Consider the following 16,898-nt stretch of genomic DNA (forward strand, 5'->3'; position numbering starts at 1 on the left):
AAGTGTTAACAGTGGCGGCTGGCCACTAGGGGCGCTGGAGCGCCGCCCCCCCTGGTAAAGAGAGCAGGAGAAGAAGAAAATGTTTTATTTTAATTTAAATTTTAGACCCCTAGAAATAAAATAAACATGTTTAAAATTAATAATATTTACTCATTTTAAGTATGTTTGTGTTTCCAATGCACAATATAACGTTAATATATCAAATATAAATAATTGTTTTGTGATTCACAGGAAGTCACTGTCTGATAGAGAGTAACTACCTCTGAGGCTGGGCGGAGACGTATCGCGCACACAGTGGGCGTGCACTGTATCATCGCTGTATCCTCGCAGCCAATGAAATAGGTCAAGCAAATACATTTCGCCTATCAGTGCGTAATGCACTGTGCGTTGAAATATGATGTAATATGATGGAAGCCGGGCGCGTTTTCTAGCGATCTAAGCAAGCAGGGTCCTTGACCGTCCTTCCTGCTGTGTTGTCACGCCCCCAGTCCGGACAGTTAGCTGCTACCATGGAGCATGGAGGCAGGACATTTCGAATGCAGGTAAATCCCTCAAAACAATACCTGTCTGTCTGTCTGTCTGTCTGTCTGTCTGTCTGTCTGTCTGTCTGTCTGTCTGTCTGTCTGTCTGTCTGTCTGTCTGTCTGTCTGTCTGTCTGTCTGTCTGTCTGTCTGTCTGTCTGTCTGTCTGTCTGTCTGTCTGTCTGTCTGTCTGTCTGTCTGTCTCTCTCTCTCTCTCTCTCTCTCTCTCTCTCTCTCTCTCTCTCTCTCTCTCTCTCTCTCTCTCTCTCTCTCTCTCTCTCTCTCTCTCTCTCTCTCTCTCTCTCTCTCTCTCTCTCTCTCTCTCTCTCTCTCAATAAAAGGAACTTGAACTTGAACTTGAACCTGGTAATGTGTTCCTCCCCCTCCAACTCCACCTGCTAATGTATTCCTCCCACTCCAACGCCACCTGTTAATGTGTTCCTCCCACTCCAACGCCACCTGTTAATGTATTCCTCCCACTCCAGCTCCACCTGTTAATGTATTCCTCCCACTCCAGCTCCACCTGTTAATGTGTTCCTCCCACTCCAACTCCACCTGTTAATGTATTCCTCCCACTCCAACTCCACCTGTTAATGTATTCCTCCCACTCCAACTCCACCTGCTAATGTATTCCTCCCACTCCAGCTCCACCTGTTAATGTATTCCTCCCACTCCAACTCCACCTGTTAATGTATTCCTCCCACTCCAGCTCCACCTGCTAATGTATTCCTCCCACTCCAACTCCACCTGCTAATGTATTCCTCCCACTCCAACTCCACCTGCTAATGTATTCCTCCCACTCCAACTCCACCTGCTAATGTATTCCTCCCACTCCAACGCCACCTGTTAATGTGTTCCTCCCACTCCAACGCCACCTGTTAATGTGTTCCTCCCACTCCAACTCCACCTGTTAATGTGTTCCTCCCACTCCAGCTCAGTGCAGCGCTGCACCATGGCTGTGCCTGCATCGCTGATCACAGAGTTACCAAACGTTAGTCACCACGCCCACAGCTCCTACCTGTGCCGCTGCGTGCTCCAGGTGCTGGCTGGGCCGGGGCGAGCGGAACAGCTCGGTCGACAGGTACATGTGGATGTCTAGAGGGAGAACACAAACAATCCTCAGAGAATATACTGGATGCCTTAGAGCAGTGTTTCTCAACTGGTGGGTCGCGACCCAAAAGTGGGTCGCGGGGCCGTTTTGAGTGGGTCGCGGATGTGTGTATAATTTTTTTTACATTTTTTTAATTTTTCACTACCTATCTTTGTGAAAGTGGCTTCTCAGCTCTGGTCCAGCTGAAGACAAAGCAGAGGAACAGATTGGACATTGAGCATGACCTCAGAGTTGCTTTGTCTACCATCACCCCAGACTATTGTCAGGAGCAAACAACATCCCCAGTTATCCCATTAGTTCCCTGGGATGTTAAGCTAAGGAGTCTACTAAGAAGGATATATTATATATTATTATTATTATTATTATTATTATTATTATTATTATTATTATTATTATTATTATTATTATTATTATTATTATTATTATTATTATTATTATTATTATTATTATTATTATTATTATTATTATTATTATTATTTTATTTCATTGTGTTTTTAGCCCTAGTTGCACTTTTGTTGCAACCCCAGTTATCCAATTAGTTCCCCCAAACTTACTGTAGGTCTGTTATGTTAAGCTAAGAAGTCTGCTAATAATAATTATTATTTTATTTCATTGGGTTTTTAGCCCTAGTTGCACCTTTGTTGCACTTTTTTGTGTTTATTTCATGTTTTTAACAGTGCATGAAAGATTGTGTATTACTGGCATTTATTTTTTTAAATAAATCATAGTCGTTAAAAGATTTGGGTCGCGACTTAATGACTAAGGAAAATGTTGGGTCCCGAGGCTAGACCAGTTGAGAACCACTGCCTTAGAGTTTAGAGGAACCAAGAACTGCTGGTTTGTGGTCAGTAAAGATTCTGAAAGCCAGACGTAGTATAATTGAGATTAAATAATTTACCAATAGACCTTTTTCACAGCAGACATTTTGACATGTCATGACATAGTAAACGCATCTCTAATTGTTACATGGCTCCATTCCATTCCAATCAAGCAGGGGCAGACGGGGACCAAGAAGCTGCCCGTGGTACCAGAACATGACCCAGACTGGCCCACTACAACCAGCCCGTGGTACCAGAACATGACCCAGACTGGCCCACTACAACCAGCCCGTGGTACCAGAACATGACCCGGACTGGCCCACTACAACCAGCCTGTGGTACCTGAACATGACCCAGTCTGGCCACTACAACCAGCCCGTGGTACCAGAACATGACCCAGACTGGCCCACTACAACCAGCCCGTGGTACCAGAACATGACCCAGTCTGGCCACTACAACCAGCCCGTGGTACCAGAACATGACCCAGACTGGCCCACTACAACCAGCCCGTGGTACCAGAACATGACCCAGACTGGCCCACTACAACCAGCCCGTGGTACCAGAACATGACCCGGACTGGCCCACTACAACCAGCCCGTGGTACCTGAACATGACCCAGACTGGCCCACTACAACCAGCCCGTGGGACCAGAACATGACCAGACTGGCCCACTGGTTAGTTACCACTAACTAACTAACTAACTAACTAACTAACTAACTAACTAACTAACTAACTAACTAACTAACTAACTAACTTAACTAACTTAACTAACTAACTAACTAACTAACTAACTAACTAACTAACTAACTAACTCCTCCCTGATGCTCTGTCTCTGATGGTAACTAACTAATTAATTAACTAACTAACTAACTAACTAACTAACTAACTAACTAACTAACTTAAAGGCCAACTTGCAGGTTAAACCCTACTCTGCAATTATGGGTAGTTTACATCATTGGTATCTAATTTAATTTTTTTTTTTTTCCATTTGACGCCGGAAATGCCACTCAGAAATGGTTCAAAAGGTCCACGCACGAATAACATGCATGAGCAAATCTAAAAGCTTATCAGACGCTAGCACGGCCGTGACGTCACGTCAGGAAACTTATGCCTTATGCCCGTCTGGGTCATAGTACTACTGGATATATGGCACTGGCTAACGTTAGCATTATGTCTACTGTCGTGAACCATTTTAGATCGGGGCATGTAGAGGAGTTTGGGGAACGAGTAAAATCATGTGCAGGTCCTCTTCTCAGACCTGTGTGGCAAAGCACTACACACGCATCATGCAAGCTACACGTCGCTGCATGTTGATCAATGGTGGCCCACTCGGTGCATCACAGTCAGTGACTGTGATGCACCGAGTGGGCTACTATTGTGCCAACAACGTGCTGCAGCGTCTGGCTTGTTGGCCGGCATGAGTGCCCGATTTGGGGTGGTTCTCTCCTCTTTGTGTGCCTTTGTCCTCGCGGGTGTTCTGCCGGGGAGCTTGTGGACGCGACAATAGTGGTGGTTGTAGGGTGTTTGAGCTTGTAGCGTTAGTTAGCTCATAGCTATCGTGTACCACAAGCGTTACGGGCTCGAGCACCTTATGGCTGCTGCTGTTGTCGTGTCCATGGGTTCCCTGGCAGGGTACTTGTGGGGACGGGGGTGTACAGAGAGGAGAGAACCATTTTGGGTCGGGCGTTCTTGCCGGCTAGCGAGCTGGACGTCGGGGTATGCTGTTAGCACAACAATAGCTACCAAGCTAAGCTACGTTAGCTTCTAACGGTGTGTACACAATATGTACAATGACACAATGATCAAACACCTTATAACTACTACTATTGTCGTGTCCATAAGTTCCCTGGCATAATACTTGTGAGGACAAAGGTATACAAAGAGGAGAGAACCATTTTATATCAGGCATTGTTATGAGTTTCGAGAATTCTGGCTACCAAGCTAAGCTAAGCTACGTTAGCTAACTTAGCTAGCTACTAACGGAGTATACAAATATGGTAATAATGGTTGTGGCTTTTACAAATAGTGGTTAGCTTTAGAGATGGATGGCTATGATCACGGAGCAATAGTACTGTTAGGTGAAACAGATACATTTTCATTCATCACTCCTCGGCTAGTAGTAGCAAGGCTCTCTGCTTCCTGCCACTAGCTGTGTGTGACTCTCAGAGCCCCTCGCTGCCCTGCACCTGACGTGACGTCAGCATTAAGATGACACACGCACGTTATTGATCCATGGATTAAAATATGCATGTGCGTGGAGCTTGTGGTTTGGTCGACAAAATGTTTGATAAAAACGCTAAAACTGGGTCAATTTCGATAATTTATTTTTCCCTCTTCATGAAAGTCAGCGTTGGCCTAGTCACATTGTTTATTGAACAAAAATACAACCTGCAAGTTGGCCTTTAACTAACTAACTAACTAACTAAAGAACTCCTCCCTGACACTCTGTCTCTGATGGTAACTAACTAACTAACTAACTAACTAACTAACTAACTAACTAACTAACTAATAACTAACTAACTAACTAACTAACTAACTAACTAACTAACTAACTAACTAACTAACTAACTCCTCCCTGATGCTCTGTCTCTGATGTTAACTAACTAACTAACTAACGAACGAACTAACTAACTAACTAACTAACTTAACTAACTAACTAACTAACTAACTAACTAACTAACTAACTAACTCCTCCCTGATGCTCTGTCTCTGATGGTAACTAACTAACTAACTAACTAACTAACTAACTAACTAACTAACTAACTAACTAACTAACTAACTAACTAACTAACTAACTAACTAACTAACTAACTAACTCCTCCCTGATGCTCTGTCTCTGATGTTAACTAACTAACTAACTAACTAACTAACTAACTAACTAACTAACTAACTAACTAACTAACTAACTAACTAACTAACGAACTAACTAACTAACTAATTAATTAACTAACTAACTAACTAACTAACTAACTAACTAACTAACTCACTAACTAACTAACTAACTAACTCCTCCCTGATGCTCTGTCTCTGATGGTAACTAACTAACTAACTAACTAACTAACTAACTAACTAACTAACTAACTAACTAACTAACTAACTAACTAACTAACTAACTAACTAACTAACTAACTCCTCCCTGATGCTCTGTCTCTGATGGTAACTAACTAACTAACTAACTAACTAACTAACTAACTAACTAACTAACTAACTAACTAACTAACTAACTCCCTGATGCTCTGTCTCTGATGGTAACTAACGAAAGGTTATGTAGATAACCTAGTTATATTAGTATTGGCTGAGCGTCCCGCTCTGAGCCTTACGAGATACTCTGTGATACATATTGTATCTCCCACGAATAAAAAACACATGCACCCCACCTGTATGGGGCCCCGCCCCTAATGGTGGCCACCACCCATATAACCATGACTCTGGTCATGAAACACCCTTCCTCGCCAAAAACCCGTCCCAGGAAAAGATCCCTCAAGAGGGAACTCAGGGCGCGCAGAGCGGGACGCTCAGCCAATACTAATATAACTAGGTTATCTACATAACCTTTCGTTATATTTCGTATTTGCATCGCGTCCCGCTCTGAGCCTTACGAGATAATGGGGAAGAGCGGGCGCGAGACCCGACAGATGTACCCCCTGAGGACCCGTAAGCCCACATCAAGGGGTGCGGGGAGCCCTGTCACCCCATCCTTCCTAATGAAGGGGGGGCGCAGTCAACTCCACCTGAATGCGAACAAGAGAGAGCTAGAACCCCTTGAACACACCGTACAGGCGGAACCACGTGTGACCCAACACACTGTGGCCCATACCCTCACACTCCTGCTACCTGACCAAAGGACGGGAAGCAGGAAAGGCCACAGACCCCAGAACCGCCTGGGAGACAGAACCCCCGGTCATGTCCATGAGGTAAAACCTTACAAAGGAGCCCGGGGAGGACCATGAAGCTGCAGCACAGATGGCCTCCACCGAGGCCCCACCCAGGAGAGCGGCAGAGGCAGCCACCCCACGAGTGGAGTGCGCCCTGACGCCCCCAGGGGGATCCTGCCCAGCCAGCGTGTAGCAGAGGGCAACACCCTCGCACAACCAATGGGACAGGCGCTGCTCCGACAGTGCCCTACCAGCACGAGCCCCACCGTAACAGACAAAAAGCTGGTCGGTAACCCTGAAATCCTGAGTACGGCTGAGGTAAATCCCCAAGCACGGACTGGACATGACAGGTGAAGGCCCGCATCTAACTCACTAGTGTGAGGAGGAGGACGAAACGCCTGAACCACAATATCCCGGGAGCGGAAGGAACTCCGGATATTCTTAGGCACGAAAGCAGGATCAGGTCGCAGAGTGACACCACAATCGGTCCGAAAAGACAGGCACTCTGGACGTACCGAGAGAGCACAGAGCTCACCTACGCGTTTAGCGGAAGTGACAGCCAGAAGGAACGCGGTCCTGAAGGACAGCTGTCCCAACGGCGCCCGCTCGAGCGGCTCAAACGGGGCCAAGGACAACCGACCGAGGACCAATTGAAGATCCCAAGTCGGAGCCAAGGAGCGTTGCACCGGCTTAACGCGTCGAGCGCCAAGCAGGAAACGCTTCACAAGAGGGTGGCTGAACAAGACATCCCCTCAAACCCCTCATGATAGGAGGATATAGCTGCTGCATATACCCTCACCGTCGAAGCCGACAGTCTATCAAGGAGAGACTGGAGGTAACTAAGGACAGCATCCAGGGGGCAGGAGACTGAGTCCCGGCCCCCCACCTTACACCACACTTGGAACATACGTCATCTGCCCGCGTAAGCGCGACAGTGGAGGGAGCATGCGCATTCCAGATGGTAACACCATCAGGATCAAGAACCTGCGCCCCTCAACGTACCCGTCCCAACAACTGACCTAACAGATGTATGGGGAAGAATCCCTGGCGGCACGGCATCGGTCCCAGACCCGCCTGGCCATGTCCAGACGCAATCCTCACCCGTCAGGATGAGGGCCGCCCCGCGACAGTACACCTGCACCCACATTCTCCCTGCCGGGGATGTGGGGAGCCCTCAGGCCGCGCAGATGGAGGACGCCCATAGCCAGCCGCCCGCCGCCTGGTGCAGACAGGGGGAGCGTACTCCTCCCTGTCTGTCGATACACGACACTGACGTCGTAACGTCCGTCCTGATCAACACCATTTGTGGACCAGAAGGACCGCTTTCAACACCAACACATTGAACGTAGCGCAGACCGGGCAGCATGGTTTGCCAGCTGCCCCCTACTGCGTTGGCCCGACGCATCACCAGCGAGGGAGGCGTCGGTGAAAACGCGACGTGAGACAGCGGCATAACCGTCCTAGGACGGAACCTCCCGAGCGTGTTGACAACACGCTCTGAAATGGATGCCCATAGCCCTCCAACCGTTGACTGGGAAGAGGAATACTCTACATCCAGTCTACAGCAACCCCAGGCTGGTAGAGACCTGCCTGGTATGAGACCTGACGATCCACCTTGACCGCGAAGGACCAGAACGTCATCAGGGCAGAACACTCCGTAACCCCGGACGACGCAAAGGTCCCAGTGCGGCCTCCACGCACTTGGTGAAGATGCGGGGAGCCAGAGAAAACCGAACGGCAGCCTCTGGTACTCATACGCTAACCCTGCAAAGGAAGCGTAGGTAAGCCCTAGGATGGAAGATCGGGGATGCGCATACGCATCCTACAGGTCTATGGAGGAGAACCAGACCCCCACCTGACAGTGTTCAACAGGTAGGAGACGATCCAAAAAATGCTGAACCTTCCCATGGGACAGGTCCAGCCTGGGTCTTACACCCCTCCCTCCCGACTTCTCGGGCTGAGAACACCGGGAGGAGAACGCCACGACGATGGCTTGCTTCGTCCACAGAGATTGGATCTCGTCGACCAGAGCTGTCCCTGCTGGAGACCCTGACAATAGGGTCTGTACCAAACCTGAAAACGGGTGGGGTTGTGTAAACACAAGTCCCCGCCTCACCGTTCTCTCCATCTACCTCGACATATGGTACTGCCGTAGTCATATGTGACGACACTCCCAACGCACCCGCCGTCACGTGGCGCAGGTCCGCCAGGAACTGTAGATAGTTGGCCCGGTCCCCCCGCTGTGCGTAGACAACCCCGGAACCGTGCGAGGAGCGCGTTCCGTGTCGGAACACCTGACCCTGACACACCCACGAGGCAATCGCACCCAAGGGGGAACCCCGACAGAAAGGGCCGATCTGATACGGGGGGCTTCCGATGAAAAAAGCCCCCCCACTGAACACCCCTCCAGAACATGCTGAAGGAGTTGTTCTGCAGCCGGACATGCAAGGTGTAAGGCCCCCATGGGTTCCTACACACCGTAGCCCTGCAGTGATATTACTACCACCCCAAACCATGTGAGCTGCGACCACTTGCCAATATTTCAGGAGTGGGAGGCACCAACATGATACCTGGCCTGGCGAAGGCGAGGCCGGGGAAGCCCGCACTGTGTGCCTCAAAAGGTTTCGAGCCCCCCTGCTGACAACACTTAAGTTGACAGACGTAACACCAGGCTCAACCAACACAGTTCAAGGTGTGGGAGCCGCTTGACAGCACAACATTCTCACGGACAGACCCAGGCTCAGCCATCAACTGGGTGTCAGCCCCTGTCCCCATGAGAAGCGAAAAGTGGGGCCGCCCGCGCATCAACGAAGGCACGCGGCCCGCAGCCAAAGGAAACAATCAGAGCCCACTTCTCCCGCTGGTGTTGGGGAAGGGAGTGATCGGAGAGCGGGCTGCTCGCGGCAGGACGGTGACGGCTTGTTTGTTCAAGCCGAACCCATCCTACATGGCCGATCACTCGGCCGCCAAGGCTGTCGGCCTTGTGGACACCTGTCGAATCAACGCCCAGGATACCTCTGGCGGGGGAAAAACATGGCCGCCTGTCGAGGGCCCCGTCATCGCCGCTGACGAGGCCGTGCTCTCTCTTCTTCTGGCTGCGCGGTGTGAGGCGGTGTAGGGCCTAGGACAATACCGCCCGCGCTCCAGCAGAAGACCAAAATCCCCTGCGGAGAGGGGAACCCTGAGCGGTTATAGCTTGCGGCTGGGTCAAAGCTAATAACGTCAACAACCTCGCGCGATGTGTCGACGTCGGCTGGCCCTCAAGGCCCCTCCACCAGACACCATTTCTTTAATAGAAAAAACACCAATTCGAACACAGTTCTAATCGTTGCCAATTCCATACCGTGGCGGTACAAGCCTTAACAGCCCACCAGCCACTCGCCAGGCCGACCCACCCATGGTGTCGGCCAGGCGGGGCATTGTTTCAATATATCAAAAACAAAGGACTGACGTTAACATGGAGCACCAGTGGTGATTGCAAACAGCACCCTCCACTGTGGTGTGCACCATGAAAGGGTTAAATGAATAAAAGAGCTAAACCACAAAAACTGTAGAATGAGCAAACCCATACACACAAAGTTTAAGGGGAGACGGACCAGACCCGTCTTCATTCAAAATATTCACAACAGAACACCAGCCCTAGTTTAGCCCATTTACCAAAAAAGGTAAACAAAGCCCCCCCCCCGCACTACTCCCCCAGTATACCGATTGACCGTCAGTATGAATGGTTTGAGAGGAGAGAAAGCTGTAGCAAGACAGACCTTCTCATAGCAGAGTGACAAAACGAAACAATAGCCCCCTACACAGGGCCGCCCCAGGAGATGGGGGGCCTCGCGTCTAAAAACGCACAGGGCCTCACATTTCTCCCAGGCGGCCCTGCCCTTATACTACTGCAGCCTAACGCCAGGCAATGTGGGACCCAAGACAACAATTGCCTGTGCACAGACACGCAACATGTTTATCATGTCGGCTGGACCCATAGCCCCACTACCCGACGCCAACCCAGATGGGAACACCGTTCAACAAACCCCGCCGGAACACAAGGTAAAATACCTGGCTAGGAACCTAGCCACGACCTACCCCGTTGTCAACCCATTTACCCGAAAAAGGTAAATAGAACTCAAAAACCCCACAACAGCTACCGACTGACCTTCATTGATGAACCGGGCAAGAGGCGGGAGAGTGACAACATCTCACGGCGGAGACATTAAAACAGCATAGCAATTAGCAGTAGTAATAGCATGCGGCAGTAGCGATAGCATGTAGCATAGCTTCAGATGTTTTAGCAGCATGCCCAAGACAGCTTGGAAACCGTTCCCTGCAGAGAACGTTCACCAAACCATCCTGCCCCCGGCGCCAACACACAACATGGTTGTGTTAACAAAACAAACCAGCATTACTAACACTAATACCCATGCCTGAAGACACAGGGCCTACCTGAGTACAAGCTGGCCCGACAGCCAGCCTTGTACAGCTGAACCTCGATGTGCAGTCATCAAACGAGGAACATCAACACAGGCCCGTCGTGTCGCCGTAAACATGCATCGAAGATGCCAGGGGCCAGCAACCTCCGGTAAGCTTCCAACATTATTAATCTTCCTTAATCTTTTCATTCCGCTAGACTCGTATGGTGCACGCATCCAATACGCTGGGACGAAAACAGAGGAAGGGTGTTTCATGACCAGAGTCATGGTTATATGGGTGGTGGCCACCATTAGGGGCGGGGCCCCATACAGGTGGGGTGCATGTGTTTTTTATTCGTGGGAGATACAATATGTATCACAGAGTATCTCGTAAGGCTCAGAGCGGGACGCGATGCAAATACGAAATATAACTAACTAACTAACTAACTAACTAACTAACTAACTAACTAACTAACTAACTAACTAACTAACTAACTAACTAACTAACTAACTAACTAACTAACTAACTAACTCCTCCCTGATGCTCTGTCTCTGATGTTAACTAACTAATTAATTAACTAACTCCATTTTCTACATCTTTTGTGCATTTCTCTCCAGCTCTTCGTTGCCCACAGACAGCTAACTAGTGGTCAGGGTCAGGGTCAGGGACCCACTGTGGAGGTTGAGCTCGCGGGCCTTGTGGACCAGGGACACCATCTAACTAGTGGTCAGGGTCAGGGTCAGGGACCCACTGTGGAGGTTGAGCTCGCGGGCCTTGTGGACCAGGGACACCATCTAACTAGTGGTCAGGGTCAGGGACCCACTGTGGAGGTTGAGCTCGCGGGCCTTGTGGACCAGGGACACCATCTCTAACTAGTGGTCAGGGTCAGGGTCAGGGTCAGGGACCCACTGTGGAGGTTGAGCTCGCGGGCCTTGTGGACCAGGGACACCATCTCGCGGGCCCTCTTGGCGGCAGCCTGGAAACGCCTCAGACCACCTTTGGTGGCGGCAATCGTCCCGATCTGCTTTGGAATCGCCAGGAGCTGGTCCAAATACTGTGCCAAGTCATCCACCTCTGGTGAGCACAACAACAACAACAACAACAACAACAACAACAACAACAACAACAACAACAACAACAACAACAGTCAATATGTGCCATGTCATCCTTTGCTATGACCCCATTGAATTTGCACTGGTTTATGGCTAACTAACCGGAAAACCAACAAGACCAATAACCAATGAGAATGTCAAGGGGTGCCATTTCAGAGTATAGTTGTAAAATAAAGATTGTGACACATTATGTAATAACATGTAATACATTTTCACTTCATTATGTAATAAAAACTACATTTTGTAATACACAGCTTGAAAGCAATTTGTAATAAATGTAACAAATTAATTTTGAGTCCGTAAAATGCATGCTAGAATGTGTAAAATAAACATTGTTGTAATGTTATAGCGATTTTTATGAATGAAGATGTCAATTTTGGTTTGTGATTACATAATGCACCTTATTATTACATTTTCATTAAAAAAAAAGTCCAACTCTCACATTTTGTAATAACCACGTAATATGTAATAATGTATTACAGCATGCAGGGAAATGTATTACATATTGCACTGAGGCTGTTTATTATTACGTAGATTATTACAAAATGTGGGTGTTATTACATAATGAAGTGAAAATGTATTACAAGTTATTACATAATGTGGTCTTATTACACACTTTCTCAAAGATTGAGTTAAAAGATTTACCTTTATTGGTTGTAACAGTATAGAAAATATATATCTACTTATATATATATACTATACAGTCATAAGAACCTTATTGTGGAATGGTAATGTCCACAATAAAAAAGTATATATTTTTCATCTTGTTATAAGTGTTTTAGTGCTCCCTCCAGTAGGCTGAGGGGGCGTGGCTCAGTAGACTGATGGGGCGTGGTTCAGTAAGATGAGGGGGCGTGGCTCAGTAGGCTGAGGGGGCGTGGCCTTCTGTTCACTACACACTACAGTAGATGCTTGACTGTAAGGACTCAGTCTAGGAGTCTACACTGCCAGTGAGCCATGTAGATCTACAGTATATAGGACTGATGGGCCAATCAGAGCAGCTAGATGTGACTAATGGGCCAATCACAGTAACCTGTGTGTATCATGTGACATTTCAGAGGTAGCAGATTGGACAACTGAAAGGGCTTAATTATGTTGATATCCTGGAGGATGGATATCAAAGTGATTTAGTCATCATTTTCACAACAACAACAACAGCAGCTCTAACATTTGTAATTTTACATTACATACCTTCTGTTAAAAATGTAACAATATTGAAAAACATGATTGTCATTGTACTGAATCTTTAAATGTTATTTATGGTTGTTAGGGTCTTTGTATGACATGTCTGACATGTTATATAGTTGTTTAGGGTTTGAACTCTTGATGAACAAGCCTAAGCACTTGATGATGTCACAATGGGAGGCAGGAACACGGCCCACCTAATGTACTGTTCAATCATTAATGGTGTGAGTTCTACCCACTAAACATGAGGCCTAATGGGTAGGCAAGAAGGGTGTTGTAAATCCATTATATAAATGTGATTCAGACTAATTTCTTTGCTAAAACACAGTAACAAACATAGATTCAAGGAAGTTGTATGCAATTGTTGAAACTATACATAATATGTCCCCTTTAAGGTTAGGGTTAAGGTTAGGGTTAAAATGACGCTGTACATGAGATGGCTTTTAGGAAGTCCCGTTGGCTCACAGTGATGAGAGGACCCACCTGGTGTTGTGTTTTTATACCACTAGATGGCATCACTTAGCAAGAAATAGATCCAAAGGTCAGCTCGTACAGTAGCATTTGTTTTTACTTGATAAGTAATTGATGAATAATAAAAGCATAGTCCTACCTAAACGATACAAAGGGCAGACATGTCAGCACAGCATGTACTGTAAACACCTCAGGACCCCTTGTGCCCAGCAGAATTTAGAATTTAGAGTATTTTTGGCTTAAAGGATTTGTGTAAATCCAAAGTAGAGCAGAGTAACACTCACCACCGTCCATGAAGCTGAGGTGCGCGCAACAGGAGGTGGTGCGGAAGTCTGCCAGTCTGCCAGTCTTGACTCTGAAATACAATTACAATCCATGATAATAATAATAATAATACTGCTAGTAAAAATATTTGGCAACAGTTGAATATTTAGTTCTGTATCGTTAGTGGCTTAGCTTGGCATCGCTACTGCACTATCTCGCGTACGTGCACGCGTACTGAATAAACCACAAATGTACCTCTAATACCAGTATTAGTCTGACCACACCCCTCATCAGCTTACCTTCATAAGCAGGTGTGTGGTCACCTGCTCTCCTCCTTCTCGCTTTCACCACAAGGAAGAGGTGCCTCGGTAGATCCCCACACTTGACACCATGATGGAAGAAATTGGATTAGGAACAGCTTGGGAAACAAGGATACGTTGACATCATATCTTTATTTTCTCTCTCACTATTTTCGAGAAAATACGGCGATATTGTCTTCGTACTGGAGTGTCTAGAAGATGATGATCATTCTACAAACCCTCCACCGGTTTTCGTATTGGGAGCACGCCGCTGCATGCTTCTCAACTGCAGTTCCTTGCTGTGTTTGTTGGGGTGAAACCTGTCAGGCCACAGCTGAACTGTCGGACATGCCGCTGTTGTGAGGAGCGGTGCGTTCCAGGTTGGGTGAGTAGTGTTTGCTGGCGGGCTCCACTTGTCTGTTAGTGCTATGGGGGCTACTTGACAAAGTTTATGGAAACCGGCCCCAGGCTAGGGTCCTTTGTTTAGCCGTCTAGGCGACAGAAGGCCTTGGTCTGGCGACCATTATAGTTTTAACTAGTGGGCCGCGACCATTGACACTGGTGATCCCTGTGTGTTCTGGACGAGTGGATTCTCTCTGTCACCGTGTTAAGACCCCATCTTTCATATCCAAATGAGAGTATTCCTTCACGAGGGGATATGTGCATGTAATGTGCGATAGCGGCAGATTCATGTTCAAAGTCAGCTATACAGGCCAGTTGGTACTGTGCTGATTCCGCCGGACGTGTTAATGTCACCGTTGTGAAGCGGTGTTGACGTCTTGTTTTCTCTTTTCTCTTAAAAAGTGAGGAGGGTTCAGAACGGCGGCCTGTCTGGGTGAGTGTTATGTCATTGTTTACATGTTCATAGCTTACGGTTAGCCGGTCGGTGGCCTGGCGCGGGGTAGCTTGGCTTCTCGCGCGCCGCCGGGAGCTCGCTCCTGATCGCGTGCGTCGTAGATCGGCGTCTCGCGAGCGGAAGCAATAGCACCCGAACGGTTGGAGCAGCCGTTAGCTTGATGCTATTCTGTTGAACGTGCTTTGATTTTTAACATGTTTTACACTCTTGACCACGACGTCATCCTTGACAGGGGATGTTCGTCGACCCTGCCTGAGCCTAGACGGGGATTGCGTCAACAAAGAGGACTGTAGCGACTGGTGGAGCGGCGACGCTGCCCGGATCGAACAACACGGGACGGCTGTGTTCTACGGTGGCTTGTGACTGCACTTCGCTGATCTGCGTTCCGGGCAGGTACGGGGTTGGCCAGACCTCATAACACGTCTTCTGGTTTTACCTTGCTAAATGTATTGTGAATAACAGTGTTTTTTCCCAAAACGTGTGTTGTTGCAATGCATTTGAGATACGTTGCGGGTTGTGTGTGAGCTGTTTTTGTCACTGGCAGTTAGCTTCTCCGTGCAGGTCGTGATGTATTGATCTGGTTGTTGTGTGAGAAACATCATGGTGTTTATGTGTACCGTGTACTCACTACTAAGGCAACTAACCTATGAAGCTATGCTTGGTGACGAGTGAGTAAAAGAATGTTCTTTCTCAGACTGTAATGACAATGAACAGTGAGTTCACACATTAACAGGTTTTCCTGTTTTAACTGGCCGTATTGAGGGTAAAATAGGAGGATTGTGTTTCCCCCCCCGGTTCCCTGGGGACTTTATCACCTCCTATCAGACATGTTGTGCATTAATTGTGTCTTTTGTGTGGTAGGGATACGATGTAACTCTCAGCTTGATTGCTGAGGTTGTGCTAAATCTGCTGGAGAAACTTATTTCCTAAAGGGAAATTGGTTTGGTTGCTGTCATGTGTGCTTAGCAAGGCCTGTGGTCGATACTAATCAAGAATGATGTATTCTCTCATTGTGAAAAAAACGGCGTTCCTCTGTTGAGTGTTTTTGCCATTTTTTGTAGGTGATGATGGGTTGTGTGTGTCATGTGACCTACAACTGGGTTGTACTGGCCACAGAAGCACATGTGTATGTTGGACCGGGGTTCTTAGAGCCCTCTCTATTCTGTGTTTTTCCTTAGTAAAAATCAGATAGCAGGTTAGCTCGTGCGCTGTGTGGAGCTGTGAAACGCTTCATAGAGCTGACTATGACTGTGTCATATTCTCTTTTTGTCGTTACGTCGTATCATGGGTGTGGGGTCGTAAAGGGGTGAACTGGTAACCTTTCCTCTCCCCATTGTTCTGTCGGTCAGGGGTACACCCCCTGTCCTTCAAGGTTCCCGTCACGTGGCGGTTCGGCACGTTACGGGGGGGGGGGGGGGGGGGGGGGAGGGAGTTCCTGGTCCCACGGCCTGGTATATTGGGCGTGTGCACCGCAGGAATTCCCCCGCCATAGAGTACGTCACCGTGCGCGTCTCTGTTGGTAGGACTTCCGTGTGCTGTTCAGGTCCATGTGATGGATCTGTTTTCAGGGGGGGTGGTCAGGGCTCCTCCTCACCAAGCGCCTACTCAGGCCTTCTGTGAGTTCGGACTCCTTCTTCCATGTGAGGAAGCCTCCATCAGAGTACAGAGCCTTCCTCCTCAGATTGTCAAAGTGAGTGGACCCTCTAGAAGGGTCCTTTTCTATTGTATGTATATTCGATTCAATTCGTTTATTGAGTGTGTATGGGTTCGGTGCCTCTTCCCCGGAGGCCCTAAAACCAGTTTTTTACATGGCTCAAGGTGCAATATATTCTTTTCAATCTGTACAGCTCGCGTGGGAAGTCTCTCTGGGGATCCCCGTCTCTTTCCTATGGGAGGGTGGTGGGATGTAAAAATGTGAACATTTTTTACCCCGGCTGTGTAGACTGGGATACATACTGTTGATGCTTCCTTCTTTCTATTCC

General features: G+C 47.9%; 1 protein-coding gene across 1 annotated transcript in view; it reads right to left on the bottom strand.

Moving 5' to 3' along the window:
* LOC311231846 (phosphorylase b kinase regulatory subunit alpha, skeletal muscle isoform-like) overlaps positions 1 to 16,898 on the bottom strand; it is a gene marked incomplete at both ends in the record, with an annotated part of 218,579 nt that overhangs the window by 84,135 nt on the left and 117,546 nt on the right. The window contains 3 exons of the mRNA XM_084318467.1: positions 1,540 to 1,616; positions 11,639 to 11,803; positions 13,782 to 13,852. Coding sequence (XP_084174593.1) covers positions 1,540 to 1,616; positions 11,639 to 11,803; positions 13,782 to 13,852 — 313 coding nt within the window. The remainder of the gene's footprint in view (positions 1 to 1,539; positions 1,617 to 11,638; positions 11,804 to 13,781; positions 13,853 to 16,898) is intronic.

This window comes from Notolepis coatsorum, assembly GCF_963971535.1.
Source record: "Notolepis coatsorum genome assembly, chromosome: 7".
In the NCBI taxonomy this organism is placed as follows: Eukaryota; Metazoa; Chordata; class Actinopteri; order Aulopiformes; family Paralepididae; genus Notolepis; species Notolepis coatsorum.